The following is an 18,504-nucleotide window of genomic DNA, read 5'->3' as shown; positions in this document are numbered from 1 at the left end:
CAGCTTCGACTGTTTACAATTACAATACTGATTGCTGCTTGGTCCCCGCATGTCTTGACTTTGCCCCGCACCCGTTGAAGCTGTTGCCCTTTCTGTACTTGCCCAAGGCCATCTAACCTAAAAAACCGCCCAGCCCACGCCACACAACCCCTGCTACCCGTGTAGACGCTTGTTGCGTGTAGTGGACTCCTGACTTATCCAGCGGAACCACCTCTGGCCGTAATAACGGCCTTGATACGCCTGGGCATTGAGTCAAACAGAGCTCGCCATGAGTACAGGTACAGCTGCCCATGCAGCTTCAACACGAGACCGCAGTTTATCAAGAGTAGTGACTGACGTATTGTAATTAGCCAGTTGCTTGGCTACCACTGACCGGATGTTTTCAATGGGTGAGAGATCTGGAGAATGTGCTGGCCAGGGCAGCAGTCGAATATTTTCTGCATCCAGATAGGCCCGTACAGGACCTGCGACATGTGGTCGTGCATTATCCTGCTGAAATGTGGGGTTTCGCAGGGATCAAATGAAGGGTAGAGCCACGGGTCCTAACACATCTGAAATGAAACATCCACTGTTCAAAGTGCCATCAATGCGAACAAGAGGTGACCAAGAAGTATGACCAGTACCACCCCATACCATCACGGTGGGTGATACGCCAGTATGGCGATGACGAATACACGCTTCCAATGTGCGTTTACCGCAATGTCGCCAAACACGGATGCCACCATCATGATGCTGTAAACAGAACGTGGATTCATCCGAAAAATTACGTTTTGCCATTCGTGCACCCAGGTTCGTCGTTGAGTACACCATTTCAGGCGCTCCTGTCTGTGATGCAGCGTCAAGGGTAACCGAAGCCATGGTCTCTGAGCTAATAGTCCATGTTGCTGCAATTGTCGTCTAACTGTTCGTGCAGATGGTTGTTGTCTTGCAAACGTCCCCATCTGTTAACTCAGGGAGCGAGACGTGGCTGCACGATCCGTTACAGCAATGCGGATAAGATGCGTCATCTCGACTGCTAGTGATACGAGGCCGTTGGGATCCAGCATGGCGTTCCGTATTACCCTCCTGAACCCACCGATTCCATATTTTGCTAACAGTCATTGGATCTCGACCTATGCGAGCAGCAATGTCGCGATACGATAAACCGCAATCGCGATAGGCTACAATCCGACCTTTATCAAAGTCGGAAATGTGATGGTGCACATTTCTCCTCCTTACACGAGGCATCACAACAACGTTTCACCAGGCAACGCTGGTCAACTGCTGTTTGTGTATGAGAAATCGGTTGGAAACTTTCCTCATGTCAGCACGTTGTAGGTGTGGCCACTAGTGCCAACCTTGTGTGAATGCTCTGAAAAGCTAATCATTTGCATATCAAAGCATCTTCTTCCTGTCAGTTAAATTTCCCGTCTGTAGCACGTCATCTTCGTGGTGTAGCAATTTTAATGGCCAATAGTGTACATATTGGGATTTTATCTTACCTGGCCGTCAGAGACTCGTGGTCTTGTGGTTAGCATTGCTACCTGCCGATCACGGAGCCCCAATTAGATTCCCGGCTGGGTCGAGGATTTTCTCTGCTCGAGACTGGGCGTGTTCGTTGTCGTCATTTTCATCATCACTGATGCTAAAGTCGGCGAAGTGTCGTCAACTAAAAAGACTTGCATCAGGCGCCAGAATTTCCCAGAAGGAGAATCATTGCCACAAATCCCATACGTCCATTTAATTTTATCTGCTGTAATGTGTGTTTCATGTTTAACTTCTTCCACTTGACGTGAAAAACAAATCTTGAAACATCTAAATTTGTGGTCTCTGTTGTTGTTACAAGGGTCACTCCAAAAGAAATGCATACTATTTTTGTAAAAATACAGTTTTCATTCTGCATGTCTGAAAGTTTTACAGTGTGTAGATACATCATTCCCACTTGTTTTCAAACTTAGTTCAACCTGTTCCCGTTAGTGGCACTGTCACAGCATGCCTTCAAGATGGCTGCTACACTTGACGCTCGTCAGAAGAAACGTGCTGTCATAGAATTCCTGTGCTGTGAAAACGAGACAGTGGGAAACATCCACAAGAGATTGAAAAAAGTGTATGGAGATGCTGCTGTCGATCGGTGTACAGTTAGTCAGTGGGCAAGCAGGTTATGTGATGAAATCGGGCACGGCAATATTGCGGATTGTCCTCGCAGCGGCAGGCCTCGTACTGCACACACTCCACACAATGTGCAGAGAGTGGCGACTGCTGACAGACGCATCACAGTGAACGAATTGTCACGCTACGTTGGGATACGGGGAGGAAGTGTTTGCAGAATACTGAAAGTGTTTGTTGAAAAAAGGTTTGTGCCAGGTGGGTTCCCAGGATGTTGACAGTGGCTCACAAAGAAACAAGAACAACGGTATGCAGCGAACTTTTGGAACAGTACGTGAATCGTGGAGATGAATTTCTTGGAAGAATTGTGACAGGTGATGAAACATGGCTCCATCATTTCACTAGAGTCGAAGAGGCAATCAATGGAGTGGCATTATGCAAATTCATCCAAGAAGAAAAAATTCAAAACCACACCTTCTGCTGGAAAAGTTATGGCTAGGCTACAGTGTTTTTCGATTCCGAAGGACTCTTTATTGTGGACATCATGCCAAGTGGAACCACCATAAATTCTGATGCATATGTGACGACACTGAAGAAACTTCAAGCTTGACTGAGTCGTGTTCAACCAAGCAGGATGTTTTGCTGTTGCACGACAATGCACGCCCATATGTCAGTCAAAAAACCATGGAAGCGATCACAAAACTCGGATAGACAATGCTGAAACACTCGCCTTACAGTCCTGACCTGGCTCCATGTGACTATCATCTCTTTGTGAAACTGAAAGCCTCTCTTTGTGAAACTGAAAGCCTCTCTTTGTGAAACAAGGTTTGAAGATGATGACTCCCTTGTGCACACTGCCAACAGGCAGGTCCAGAATTTTACCGTGCGGGTATACAGGTGCTGGTTCCAAGATGGCATAAGGCAGTTGAGAGGAATGGAAATTATGTGGAGAAATGAAAATATTGTTCCTAAAGGATGTATCTACACACTGTAAAACTTTCAAACATGTAGAATAAAAGATGGATTTAAAAAGATAGTGTGCATTTCTTTTGGAGTGGCCCTCATAGTTCAGTGATGTTTCTCCAGAGCAAACTTCAAAGCAGAAATATGTAGGCTTACCTGTATGAACATATTTTACATTCTCTGTATTGAACTTCATGTATAGTTAGCGTAAATAATGCTAGAGAGATGTATTGTTGGTCCAGCAAGCATACAATAGTATAAAACATGTTAACTATTGTATTTTCCACAATTTCATCTCATGTGTTTGCCGCAGTGCCAAAAGTACACTCCTGGAAATGGAAAAAAGAACACATTGACACCGGTGTGTCAGACCCACCATACTTGCTCCGGACACTGCGAGAGGGCTGTACAAGCAATGATCACACGCACGGCACAGCGGACACACCAGGAACCGCGGTGTTGGCCGTCGAATGGCGCTAGCTGCGCAGCATTTGTGCACCGCCGTCGTCAGTGTCAGCCAGTTTGCCGTGGCATACGGAGCTCCATCGCAGTCTTTAACACTGGTAGCATGCCGCGACAGCGTGGACGTGAACCGTATGTGCAGTTGACGGACTTTGAGCGAGGGCATATAGTGGGCATGCGGGAGGCCGGGTGGACGTACTGCCGAATTGCTCAACACGTGGGGCGTGAGGTCTCCACAGTACATCGATGTTGTCGCCAGTGGTCGGCGGAAGGTGCACGTGCCCGTCGACCTGGGACCGGACCGCAGCGACGCACGGATGCACGCCAAGACCGTAGGATCCTATGCAGTGCCGTAGGGGACCACACCGCCACTTCCCAGCAAATTAGGGACACTGTTGCTCCTGGGGTAACGGCGAGGACCATTCGCAACCGTCTCCATGAAGCTGGGCTACGGTCCCGCACACCGTTAGGCCGTCTTCCGCTCACACCCCAACATTGTGCAGCCCGCCTCCAGTGGTGTCACGACAGGCACGAGGAGACGAATGGAGACGTGTCGTCTTCAGCGATGAGGGTCGCTTCTGCCTTGGTGCCAATGATGGCCGTATGAGTGTTTGGCGCCGTGCAGGTGAGCGCCACAATCAGGACTGCATACGACCGAGGCACACAGGGCCAACACCCGGCATCATGGTGTGGGGAGCGATCTCCTACACTGGCCGTACACCACTGGTGATCGTCGAGGGGACACTGAATAGTGCACGGTACATCCAAACCGTCATCGAACCCATCATTCTACCATTCCTAGACCGGCAAGGGAACTTGCTGTTCCAACAGGACAATGCACGTCCGCATGTATCCCGTGCCACCCAACGTGCTCAAGGTGTAAGTCAACTACCCTGGCCAGCAAGATCTCCGGATCTGTCCCCCATTGAGCATGTTTGGGACTGGATGAAGCGTCGTCTCACGCGGTCTGCACGTCCAGCACGAACGCTGGTCCAACTGAGGCGCCAGGTGGAAATGGCATGGCAAGCCGTTCCACAGGACTACATCCAGCATCTCTACGATCGTCTCCATGGGAGAATAGCAGCCTGCATTGCTGCGAAAGGTGGATATACACTGTACTAGTGCCGACATTGTGCATGCTCTGTTGCCTGTGTCTATGTGCCTGTGGTTCTGTCAGTGTGATCATGTGATGTATCTGACCCCAGGAATGTGTCAATAAAGTTTCCCCTTCCTGGGACAATGAATTCACGGTGTTCTTATTTCAATTTCCAGGAGTGTATAACAGTGGAGTTTGCACTCAGCTATCGTCCGTTCGTACGTGCCACCACAGTTAAAGACGTCTCGTTGAGTGTGATACCTAGTGGCAGCACAAAGTAAGGGAGAGTGGGGCTAGTGTGGATGTGGGGTAAGAGTGGACACAGAATTATTTCAGTGAAATAATCTTTGGAATTTTTATATGTTCATGTTGGTAGTTCTGTGGGATGTAGTAAACAATCAAACAATTTTTGGTGCCAGGCTCGCTATTGTTGCAAGCAAGAGAAGTGAAAATTCGATTTCTGTCCTTTCTATTCGATTTTTGCCATAAACAATTTTCAAAATTACTATAAAAGGTTAGTACTGAACATATTATCAGGTGTGGTTTATAAGATTATAAAGATTTCCCTGACTTTTGCTTGTGTAATGTTTCATCTAAATACTACACATTTGCTACAATTTTATTTCACATGCAAAATGGCCCCTTGGGGTAAGTGTGGACACTTGAAGAGGGCAAGTGTGGATGATGTCCACTGTTACCCCAGTCCTGATTTAGAACAGAGGTCAACTTTTAGTTTCATAATTTTTTGTTTATAAATGATTTCAGTAAATTACCTATATTGTAGATAGTGAGGGCATATATCTGGAAAACTGACAGGGCTGATATTGACGAAGAAAAAGTTCAGAAAGCGATAAAAGAAGTTTTGTTTGAAAAGGGGAGTATTCAGCAAACAGCATAGAAATTTGGATGAAAGTAGTCTAAGCTACAGAAATGCAGCACTACAGCTAAGAAATATGCTGCTGAAAGCATTCCGATCCATCCAGGTGAGTTTCCAAACAACTACGCCAACATATACTAATTTTATTGTACTTTGTAAACCAACTGTCTTAGACAAACAACAGATACAATTGTGTAACTGCAAAAATCCTTTTCTATTCTGTACATTGTGGCTGACTATGTTACATATTTTTTTTAGATCCATGCGATGGAAGTGATTACGGAAATTCAGATGAAGAAATCAAAACACTTAATATGACAGAGGCTAAATACAAAGTTCCCAAGGTTTTCACAGATCCTCAAGAGAAATTATTAGCTCAATATGTCATGAAGGCATCGAATTTACATGATGGACTGACATACAACCAAGCTTGTGAACTGGCATATATGTATGCTAAAATACTGCAAAAAATTAATTACCCTAGGAGCTGGTCGTATGGATTTTTACATAGGCAACAGAAGCTCTCTCTTCGTAGACCTAAAAATACAAGTTTCGCAAGGGATGCAGCATTTAACAAAGTAAATGTTAACCTTGTCTTTGACAATTTTTGAATGTACTGGACAAATTTAAGTTCACTCCAGACAGGATAATTAACTTGGATGAATATGGCATTCTCACCACAATGCAGCCTCCCAAAGTTATGGCAGAACATGGTAAGAAGCAAGTGGGAATGGTAGCATCACAAGAGAGAGGGGAAAATGTCACCATGTATGCTTTCTGTTAAGCCTCAAGGATGGCCATACCGCCAGTGTTCTACATCTACATACATACTCCGCAATCCACCATACGGTGCATGGCGGAGGGTACCTCGTACCACAACTAGCATCTTCTCTCCCTGTTCCACTCCCAAACAGAACGATGGAAAAATGACTGCCTATATGCCTCTGTATGAGCCCTAATCTCTCTTATCTTATCTTTGTGGTCTTTCCGCAAAATATAAGTAGGCGGCAGTAAAATTATACTGCAATCAGGCTCAAATGCTGGTTCTCTAAAGTTCCTCAGTAGCGATTCACGAAAAGAACGCCTCCTTTCCTCCAGAGACTCCCACCCGAGTTCCTAAAGCATTTCTGTAACACTCGTGTGATGATCAAACCTACCAGTAACAAATCTAGCAGCTCGCCTCTGAATTGCTTCTATGTCCTCCCTCAATCTGACCTGATAGGGATCCCAAATGCTCAAGCAGTACTAGGAATAGGTCGTATTAGTGTTCATTTATCCACGAGTCCATATGAAAGATAAATTTCTCGATGGTACACCAAATGGTAGTATTGGATTCACCGACAAATCTGGATACATGACAGCTGAATTGTTCCTCGGAGTTTTGAAGCTTGTAGCTAAGCAGATGAGCTGTTCGAAAGACAGTTGCCTACTCATACTTCTGGACAACCATGCAAGTCACATCAGCATTGACGTTATCAATATTGCCAGAGATGCTGGAATCACTCTGATGACATTCCCACCATACAGCTTCCACAGGATGCAGCCACTAGATATCATTGTGTTTGGACCATTTAAGGGATATCTAAGAATAGCAATGGCTGACTCGATGAGAATGCATCCTGGTCACTATTTCAGAGATGGCATTGTTTTGTGGGACACCATTTACACTTTCATTTACACAAAAAAAATTTCGCATGTGGCTTCGAGGTGCCTGGATTGTGGCCACTTAATAAGCTGGCATTTACTGAAGACGATTTTATGCCATCAAAAGTAACTGAGCAGCCAGCAGCCACTACACCAAGTTGTGATACATCTTCTCCTATGGAACCTGCAAGTTTGTGTGATGCTGCACCTTCCACTTCAGGTGCAGTCCTAGTTGAAATTCCATCTCTTTAAGACTGTCAACCTTTCCCAAAAGCCACAAGGCGAGAAGGAAAATTTAGGCAAAAGAAATCTGCAGTTTACACTAGTACTCCAATCAAAGACGAACTGGAAGCAGCAGTGGTGGGTAAAATGGGATCAGCTTTAAAGAAGACTTTATTGCAGAGCAAGGAGGACCTGAAAATCTCTGCAAAAAATTAAATCAGTGACGATACAGACAGTGAAATGGAAACCCTTTCATCCACTATGCTGGAATCTGAGAATAAGGGATGTTGTGAAAGAGATGACAATGAAGCCCAAACCTTACAAATGTTGACAGATGATTTAGAAGTGAGGTCTGGTGATTTTGTTTTGGTTCGTTTTGCTACCAAGAGGACTTTTAAATATTATTTTTGACAAGTTGAGAATATCATTGGGAAAGAGGAAGTGTATGTTTCCTGTCTACGGAAAAAAGGATCTAGATTTGTATTCCCTTTTGTCCCAGATGAGTCAATAGTGGAGAGGTCTGATATTATTTGTCTCCAGCCTTCTGCAAAAACAACCGGGACACAAAGGCACGGGAGGATACTGCAGTTTAATGTTAATTTTAAAAAGTACAATATTTGTTAAAAAAAGAAGGAAAAGAATTTCTTTAGGTTAATACTGATATTTCACATTTACCAAGGAATAAATAAAATTTGTCTTTCGGAAACTTGGCTCTATTTATATCAAAAACATACTGTGAACTTTTACCCCAGTCAATAACCACATTTGCCCCACCATGGCACACAACTTGATGTGCACTTAATTGTAAGATGCTTTTAATTCTCTGTCTCAGATCTGGTAAAAAAAATCTAAAGAGATTCTTGTGGTACGTACAGGGCAGCAAGACACAATCAAACCCCTCACATCATTAGATCTACAGCAATGTTACTGATAACATCACTAAAGCGAAGTTACTAAATGTGGTTTTCTGTTATTCCTTCATAAAGAAGGTACGGTACATATATCACTATTCCAGTCAAGAACAGCTACCATTGTGAGAAATTTGGAAGTAGATACCTTTGGTGTAGCAGAGTAACTTAATTTACTTAGTAAAGAAAAGTCTTCTGGCCCAGACTGTATATCAACTAGTTTCCTTTCAGGTACACTGATGGAATAGCTCCATATTTACCAATCATATACAACCTGTAGACTGGTATGTTGCAAAGATCACAACAGTATGCAAGAAAGGAAATAGAAGAAGTATTCTGCAGAATTATAGACCCACATCACTATATCGATGTGTTCCAACATTACGAAAAACCTCTATAAGAAAATGATCTATTGATACACAACCAGCATGGATTCAGAAAATATCATTTTTCTGAAGGACAACTGACTCTTTATTCATATACTGTAGATTTCCAGAAGGTCCTTGACACCATTCCTCACGAGCAGTTGCTAATCAAACTGTGTGCCTATTGAATATCATCTCAGTTGTGCGACTAAACTCACAATGTCCTGTCATAAAGATCACAATTGTAGTAATTGATGGAAAGTCATCTAGTGAAGCTAACATGATACCCAAAATTCCACAAGGAAGTGTTATATGCTCTCTGTTGTTCCTTATATTAAATATTAATGATTCAGATGATGCTGTTTTTTACTGTCTTGTAAAATAATGATCAGACAGAAGGACCCGCAAAACAATTTAGGCAGGATGTCTGGATGGTGGAGAAAATGGCAGTTGATCCTGAAATAAAAAAGTGTAAGGTCCCCCTCATGGATACTAAAAAATATTCCACTAATTACAAGATAAATTGATCAAAACTCCAAGTATGAATACCAACAATGTAAGGAAATATGGATTGGTACTTACTGTAAAGGTGACACATTCAATCATAGACATGCACAATTAAAAGACATATACAAAACTTTCGGCCACAGGCTTCATCAGAAAAAGTGAAACACACCATCCATACACACAACCATGCACAACTCACACACATGACTGCCAACTCTGGCAGCTCAAGCCAAAAAGATGCATTCTGTGTAGACAGTGACAGGTAGCTCCTCTGATCACCTCACCTTATTCAGAGAGTTAGTGCCCAGTCTTTATTGAACATCCCTCATACAAAAGCAGATCTGACACACACTTCTAATGACTTTATACATTCAAAACTGAAACCTTGCCACAAACTGCAAAATACTACTACACTTCTACCAGTACCTCTGCTCTCAGCAACCCCTGCACTGGTCCTTCTGAACAGCAAAATATAGGAGAGGGGTTAATAATCTGAAGCACTGCCTCCCCTCCTTGATGTAACATATTTCAGTAAGACAATTCCTAGCCTCCTAGTAGTGAGGGATGCGCAACCCCTCTCTACGATGACAACAGGTTTTAAACTGCTGAGGCTTTTGTGGCAACTTCTTGATATGTTGCATGATGACGCTCACTTCAGGATCGTTGGGCAACAGTTGTTTCGTAATTTTTCTGACATTTGGCCAGCACGAACTGATAGCATTGCCGAAGATTCACTAGTGTAGAGACTTTGTTTCATAAAAAAAATTCCCTGAGATTTCCACATTGAAATGCCAGACTTCCCTGAACCTGGTTTTGTTGTTTGTGACAGTATGTTTCACTTTACAAGTTATTGTGGACACGAGTGAAATGTTTCGAGGTGCCACATCACTTATTAGTGACTGTTTGAAGTTTAGCTAGGATTTAAAGTTTCATCAACAATTCTGGAAGTTATAAGCTCTTTCCGCCAATGATACATGCTGTATCATTGTGTGGTAACCCCAAGTAAATGAGACATCATCATAGGAACACACTTCGCACTGTTGTCACTAGAATGCAATGTCAGTGAATTTCGATGGCACGGGTGTATCACAATCCAAACCAGATGCAATGTCAGTGAATTTCACGGGTGTATCACAATCCAAACCAGACATTCTTCACACTGTGGTCATTTCTGACTTGGAGCTCCACACTGCAAGAGATTTGGCAAAGTGCTACTTTGCAATGAAATCAGTAAAAACAAACTGCAGCCTGAATGTTCACTGCTAGTCAACGAAACACGTCTGTTCATATATGGATCTGTATTCATATCACTTTTACTTTTAAAAAAGTTTTTGAGCAAATGACAAATTCACAGTTACATAACAAATACTCATACACATATTACAGTCCATGACAGTCACAAGCACGCAATGCAAATGAACCTCGAGCCCAAGAACGCACAGACAATAATGTAGATACCTGAGGTCAGTGAGTGATGGAGGTAGTTATGACTGAGCAACAAACATCATAGCCACTTAAAGCATATCTTAATCTTCTATGACATAACAATTCATTGTTTCCAAAGCAGATTCCTAGAGTGCTTTTAACAAAATAACTCAGCACATTCCATTCTGTCAATGAATAGATGAAAACACCCTAGAGTCTCAGAGTTCCGTGGCTTTTCCAAAAAATTTAATTTCCTTAAGAATTCTTGATTTTCCAGGTTTTCCAGTCAAGTCACCACTGTGTTGTAGATACCTAGACATTGAAAACACACACACACACACACACACACACACACACACACACACACACACACACACACACGTTCCTGGAGAAACGACATGTAGCAAACTGTGAAAAACGGCAACAGCAAATCTGACCTAGTTGGGCATAAATTTCATGTGAACAAAGAGAAAACAAGTCAGTCACTTAAAAGTAAATATCCGTATCACATAATGTTTATCCATACATCTGTGCAGCATGAACAATTATACACATGGTTTCCACACATCACTCAGTCTAACATACAAAAATTTTCCACTCATGCGTGATACATAGTACAAATAAATGTCTGTATAAATTTGAACAATGTAGTAAAAAAAAAAGGTTGCTACTTACTATAAAGAAAACATAATTAAATTGCAGACAGGGACAATTAAATGACACTACACACAGCTTTCGGCCACAGCCTTCGTCAGCAAAAGACACACACCATTCATATACACTGACAAGCACACCTCGCACTGACAGCTTGGGCCAGAACGCCAAATTTGCTGCAGTTTAAGCTGCCACTTCTTGACATGCTGCCTGTTGGCACTCATCTCATACACACATTTAATGATTCTTCTAACATTCGCCAGCACGAGTGGCTGGTATTGGCAGAGATTCACCCTTCATTGTTGGGGGCAGAGCAGAGTCGGGCTGGCGGCCAGAGGTAATATGTTCTTGTCACGCCAATGTCTAGGGGCATTACCCAGGTCGTTACTGCTGTGGTTATCTCTTTGTTACTTGCAGCAGTTATTTGTTGTATCAGGGGAATCTGGGCTCCAATTATCTTGAGACTTCCCTTTTTCTTGTTGAAACTATTGCCATGCTTGTGAATTTCGATGGCTTGCCTGAACAAAAAGACAAAGTAATTCTATCAACAGTGATATCCCGCACATTGGCAAATTTTATGTGATCGACTTCACACAGTGTGTGCTCAGGCATGGCACATATTTCCATCTGTCCCAACTTGCAATGCTGTTTACATTCAATGTACTGATCCCTAAGATCCCACAAGGAATGCCAACAAGTAACATATCAAATGTCTGTCTTTGTGAAGCAGATATTGGAGGAAAAATTATGACTCCTGGAACAAGGAAAGAACGTATGGTGGAGTCTGTAGTAAATAATGTCAAAAATTTATTTACATTTTTTACACATTACATATATAAAAAGGAAATGTTACAAAGCACACCTTCACTCACCCTAAGTCATTTAAATGCAGATCTATTAGCACATACATACTAAGGACATTACTACAAAATGGGACGGCACAGTCAAGATATCACCACCCGTGCCATTCTTCGTTGATGTTAATAAATTGCTTTATAAAATGAAAGCCTTTTTTCAATAATTTTAGTGAGTACCGTAATAAGCTAAGGAGTCAATTTTGTACTTTGATGTCACATCTATTTCTCTCTCTGAGCGGTTATAAGCTGCCAACTTTATAAATTACTATATACAAGCATGTTCTTTTTGTAAAAATATTTCTTTTGTAAATAAAAATCTATTATTTTAAAAATAATCTACAAGTTCACAATTTGTAAATAATAATTTATTTTACAACTTGCACTTGAGAGCTAGCACACTACATACATCCACAGCTAGGTTATTAAATACTGAAATCTTTGTTCCTAACCTAATAAAATGTTGCCCTTTTGGCAGGAAGCGTGAGACAGCTATTAAGAAAGACAAACTGAACAGAACCATGGCTTTATTTTTGTGTTTCCTTTTTCCCAATGACAGGAGAACTACAAAGCTCTGTGCATGCTACGATCGGACTGAAATAAAATCAGTTGTTACCTACAGCTCAGGATGTTTCATACAGGCAGTAAAACGGAGAGGAAGCAGAATGAGGTATTTGTAGCAACTTGGAGAACTTTTGACACTTTTAGATAGACTATAGAAGTAAATTAACATGTCCAACAGAAAATACAATAACCATAATCACCAAATTCTCTCTCTGGACTAAGAAGAACGTAGAGCACACCATATTGGTGAAAGTCGATGACACACAGTGGTTGATCTTATTGTTTTTTCCCTTCTTTTCCTCCTCTTCTTGTCTCCCTTTTTCAAATATGCATTAGCAGTGCAACATAGACAATAACATTTCAACTGATCAGTCTATATTCCTATTACAGCAAAAAAAAGAGGGATGAAAATGCACACTATACATATAAAATATCTTTCTTTCAATGAGCACCTAATGACACATCTTTAAAACCTAATACATGACAGCTGGTAACAAATACATCAAATGAGTGTCTAGTATTTTAAAAATTCACAAAAGATTTCAACAACTGTACGTAAATCACATTAGGAAAATGTCTTTAATACTCTATCTGCTAAAAATCTTTGTCCCCGTGAAAAGATGCACCACAAAAAGCAACTTAATTTATCAGTTACTATATCAGTTCATTAGTCTGCTTAAGAAAATATGTAGGAATGCAGCCCTGATGATCAAAGAACATGAAAGGGAGGCAGTAATTTACAATGAACGGGGAGGACAGGATTGTAGCCTATCCCATGTGTTATTCAATATGTATACTGAGCAAGCAGTAAACTAAGGAGACATTTGCAAAAGAAATTAAGTTCAGGAAGAAGAAATGAGATTGTCATTCTGTCAGGTTGCTTAGGACTTGGAACATCAACTGAATGCAGTGGATAGTGTCTTGTAAAGAGGGTACACGATGAACATGAACAAACATAAATCAAGAGTAATGGAGTGGAGCTGAATTAAGTCAGGTGATGCTAGGAGAATTAGATTAGGAAATGAGAGACTGCATTCTCCTGTTTGGATAGCAAAATAACTGCTGACAATGTAAGTGAAGAACACGCAAAATGTAGACTGCACATAGTTAGGAAAAATTTTCTGAAAATGAGGAATTTATTAATACTGAATACAAATTTAAGTGTTACAAAACTGTTTCTGAAAATATTTGTGTAGAGTGGAGCATTACATGGAAGTGAAACATGAACTATAGACACTACATACAAGAAAAGAGTAGAAGCTTTTTGACATGTGTTGCTACAGGAAATTTTGTAGGTGGACTGAGGAACTAATGAAGAAGTACTGAATAGGACTGGAGAGAAACAAGCTTTAGGCACAACTTGAGCACACAAAGGGTTAGACTGATATGACAAATCTTTAGACATTGAGGAATAGTTAATTGGGTAATGGACGGAAGTGTGGGAGGCAGAAATTGTGAAGGTTTAAACACAGTAAACAGGTTCAAATGGACCGATGACCATGACAACAAAGGACTAATAAAAACAAAGAAAAATCAAGCCCATTGAACAATAGGTACAGAAATACATTATTGGATTTTAGTCCATGGTGCAATACCAAGCTATGAGAAACATTATAATCCTCACCTCATCAACAACACTTGCTGCAGTTCTATAGTGCATACATTGGAAAAGTGTTCACAGAGATAGTTCGATGAAATGCGGCAAGCACAATATCAGTTTCCAATATGATATTATGAAGAAGTGAAGTATAAAATTAAATGACTGAAAATAATTATCTTTTCAAGTACATATTTTGTCTTTTCCTGTGATCTGTACTACTGAAATATAACTTACTGCATCCAAAATTAGAGTACACTTTCATTGCTGATGTAATAACAAATTATTATTATTGTTACTATTTGTTACAGTGTGCAAAAATTTGTATAGAACAAAATATGGAGTTCTGTTCCTTGTGAAAAAGAGAAAAATGTTCAACAGTAAGTAGAATGATAGTGTTGAAGACAACAGTGAACAGAAATAAACAGGAGGTACTCGTACTGTGACACAGAATCCCAAAGTGAAATTTTAACATTACGAGCTTAAGCTTAAAGAAGTTAAATAATAAGAACAAATTATCATTATACTCTATGTGCAGCTAGTAACGAAAAAAAAGAGACAAATATTTGATTTCAATCAATGATGGTGAGGATTTCAATTGCAAAGAACCAAAAAACGGGAAACGAAGAAGAATGTTATAAACAATTGTACTAGCTGATAGCTGTAGTAAGCACATAAACAGAAAGAAAGCAAAGACAATCACATGCCTAGAAGGTGGGTCTTTCAGTTGCTAAATGTTACACTTAAACAAGAATTATCTGCTTGTTTACAACTCTACATCTCTACTATTCAGTAAGTTGTTACCTTTGTTTATAATTACTTACATCCTACCAGGACTTCCATTATCAAAATTTAACATGAGATGAAGGCATTTTGCTATCTCTATAACTGAACAGTTAAAGAAGGAATAGACAAGAAGGGCACAATAGCCAAGAATGCACAAGGCAAAAAGTCTTTCTATAAAAAGCAATGTCTACTAACATCCAATAATATAAAGCTCAAGATCACAAAAAGATTCACAAAACCATGTATTTGGAGCATAGGACATGTGTGGGTGCACGATTTGTACAATAGGGAAGACACAAATAAAAATATCAGAAGCCTCTGAAGCGTAGTGTTATAGGAGACATCCAGACAGGAGACATTCTCCAAGTCACAAAGGGGAAAAGTTTTGAAAAAGAGTATAATAAATGTGATCTCTCAGATTTTCTCAGTGTGGCTCATTAATGGTATGCTCCCAGGCAGATGTTCAGCTGTGTTGAAGAAGAGGACTAGCTACCTTTACTTGAAATGTTAACAGAAGATCTATGGTATTGATGGGTCACAGTGCATACAGAAAACTCATGCACATCAACCTCCGTCCCCTCACGTTGAGCGATCACCATCTGTCACCCAGATATTCAGTGCTAAAGACTGTTGTCCACAGAAATCGGACAAGGAGAGCCTAGCCGAAGAGTTACAACACCTACCAACAGTGTTCCAAAGGAGTGGTTACTCCGATCATCAATCTGAGTCAAAATCAAGGACACCTGAGAAAGAGGTTGAAACGGAGACAGGCAAAGAGAAACTAAAACTCACTCATTTACCTTATGCTTGCCAATGTCTGGAAAGATTGGTAGACTTCTAGGGAGACAGGGCATCCAGTGTATTCTGTTTCCTTTAACTAAGATAAAAAGCATTCTTTGTACTGTTAAAGATGACTGAGGTCTCTGAAAGCTGAGTTCGGTATGAAGGTGTCACACCTTGTGTGGGGCAGACTATCAGAACAGTCAAAGAGAGATGCAATGAACATCAATGACACACCCCATTAAAACCACCAAGCGAAACACAGTGAGATTAGTTTCTGGGACAGCACAGTTAAGGAAAGTATCGAAACAAGTATGTCAATAAACCTAATAAATAGAGACAGAGGTTACAATTTCAACACAGATTGGGGCCCGGCACTCAGATATGATCTCACCAGCCATCACATCCACCAGACCTGGGAAACACTGGCAGAATATGCGTTCTACAGAATGTAAGTACAGGCTCTGAAAAACTAAAGAGCCTCAGAAGGCACTGTGGACGTTAGCAGTTGAATTCAAAATCAGCTATATACAACGGCACAAGATCAATGATAGTTCATAGTGTGGTTGGAGTCCAGACGGTGAGTACATGCCACAGCACAACTCTCAGCGCCTGAAGGAGATGACTGGGTCGGGCATCGAAATATTGTGCTTAAAATGGAAGCTACATAGCTGAACACTAAGAAGTACACCATTAATGTAGAAAATAGAAAAAATGGAATTAACATACCAAAAAGAAGAGATAAACTCGTTCAGGTGACGATACAACATGAGACGTTACCGAAAACTGTAACATTTTGAGAGAACTAGTGGGAATTGGAAATAGTACTGCTGTTGCTCAGTAGATGGCTGAAACACCAAAAAACTACTAAAAACACAATCTGTTCTAAAACGTTATTTCTTTCTTTTATAATCAAAGCTCATGGGATATTCTTATGAACAGCTGTCTGTTTATTTCCATATATTTTCAAACTTGTTGTTATTTATACATAGATGGTAGGCATGTCCCTACAAATTAATTTTTTGATACACTGCTAATGCATGTCTTAACACAGATCAGTGAGTATATTCAGCTATTTGGGACTTGGCTGTCCCAAAAATGTATTATCCCAAAAAGGTATGATCTACAACTACTAAGAAAAATATTTATCAGTTTCTGCACACTTAGACATCTTATTATTTTTATTTCTTATTCCATTAATATATCCAGAAAGATGGTGACTGACACGGACTGTTTACTCCCATTCTACACTTGAAGTAGTTTGTTTTTCTCTTGAAATCTGCTCGTTACGAATAAAATTTTGCAGATTGCAAAGAAATTGCAGTTATACATTTCAAGTTATGATAATAGAAGAAATCACAATAAAAAATTTTCCTCTTTTTTTCTTTCCTAGAGGCAGTAATAGCTTCTTTTGAAAGTAAATATGGAAAATTAAAATCAAAAGAAACACACACAACAGAGACAACAACAGTATCAAACAAACAGAATTTAAACTGTATGAACATCCTGAAAAGTAATGCAAAAGTCACATTTTACATCAATTTCTTTTGGGTGCGCAACTCCAATAATGAATGTTGGGTACAATTTTTTAATCGTTTTGGCTCTGTACTTATACACAAGCCTGCCACAATGCACCAGCAAAAATAAAGTAATTACAAAATGCGGTAATCTGTATAACTGATTAGAATACGTCATATGAGAAAGTAGTGTTCCTTCTCCACAGTAAAACACATTTAAAAAATTGTACAGATTAGTACTTTCTGAAGGAATGTACTTAGCCATGAAGTAGTTCACTCTTTTTTCTACATTAAAAAAAAAAAAATACAAAAGAACAGGATGTTTCTGTACGGCACAAACAATGCATAATAAAAGAAATTATGCCAGTGGTGAGCTCATGCTCTCTCAGCAATGTTAGGCATTCAGGTACTTAAGTGTTCACACTCTGTTAACAGCAGACGAGCAGTTTTCAACAGCTGATGGGTCCTCGCTGGTGTTTTGCTTTACCCCAATCCGAGAGCATACTCTGTTCATCTTCTTAGCAGTCCAATCTAACAGGTTTAACATGCAATTTATAAATACATTTACAGCTTCACCTGCAACAAAGCAAAAATAAAGACTTTTCAGATTAGTGTCAAAATCATTTTAAAAGATTCCTGAAGCAAACAAACTGCTAAGGAAGGCAGATCAGAGTTTAAATGTCCCATTGGCAATGAGATCATTAGAGAAAGAGCACAAGTTCCCCCCTCTCAGGTCTCTCCTCCCATCCCACTCTCCATCAAAGTACGAAAGGAATAATCCCAGCATTTGCGTTACGCAATTTAGGGAAGTCATGGAAATCCTAAATCTGTATGTTGGGACAGAGATCTGAACCGCCCCACTCCCAAACGAAGGTCCAGTGTGCTGACCACTGCCTTAGCTACCTTACCCGGTCAAACTTAATACCGAGGGAGACATGCAAGCATAAGCAAGTTAGTAGGCTAATGCAGCCAGAGTCAACTTTCATAATATTGCACAGTGCATTTTATTGTAAAATGTTCTGATATCTTGGATACTACAGCAATTGTTAACATAAAAAAAGGTGAGTAGCCGCAAGGAACAACACATAGTTCGGATTCCACATTAACCCCAGTTGGATAACAGGGACAGGCAAGTCGGCAAAATGGTCTGTAGTGGAAGGACTTGCACCTGGCTATCAAGCCACATGAAACCATTATT

General features: G+C 40.6%; 1 protein-coding gene across 1 annotated transcript in view; it reads right to left on the bottom strand.

Moving 5' to 3' along the window:
* Positions 1–11,991: 11,991 nt before the first annotated feature.
* Positions 11,992–18,504, bottom strand: part of LOC124551334 (nuclear factor related to kappa-B-binding protein) — a 195,438-nt gene continuing 188,925 nt past the window's right edge. Inside the window, exon 24 of the mRNA XM_047126355.1 lies at positions 11,992–17,882. Within this exon, the coding sequence (XP_046982311.1) occupies positions 17,879–17,882 (4 nt within the window). The 3' untranslated portion in view covers positions 11,992–17,878. The remainder of the gene's footprint in view (positions 17,883–18,504) is intronic.

This window comes from Schistocerca americana, chromosome 9 (assembly GCF_021461395.2).
Source record: "Schistocerca americana isolate TAMUIC-IGC-003095 chromosome 9, iqSchAmer2.1, whole genome shotgun sequence".
NCBI classification, from domain to species: domain Eukaryota; kingdom Metazoa; phylum Arthropoda; class Insecta; order Orthoptera; family Acrididae; genus Schistocerca; species Schistocerca americana.
Note: the sequence above shows the minus strand (reverse complement) of the source record. Positions and strands in the feature narration are given on the sequence as shown.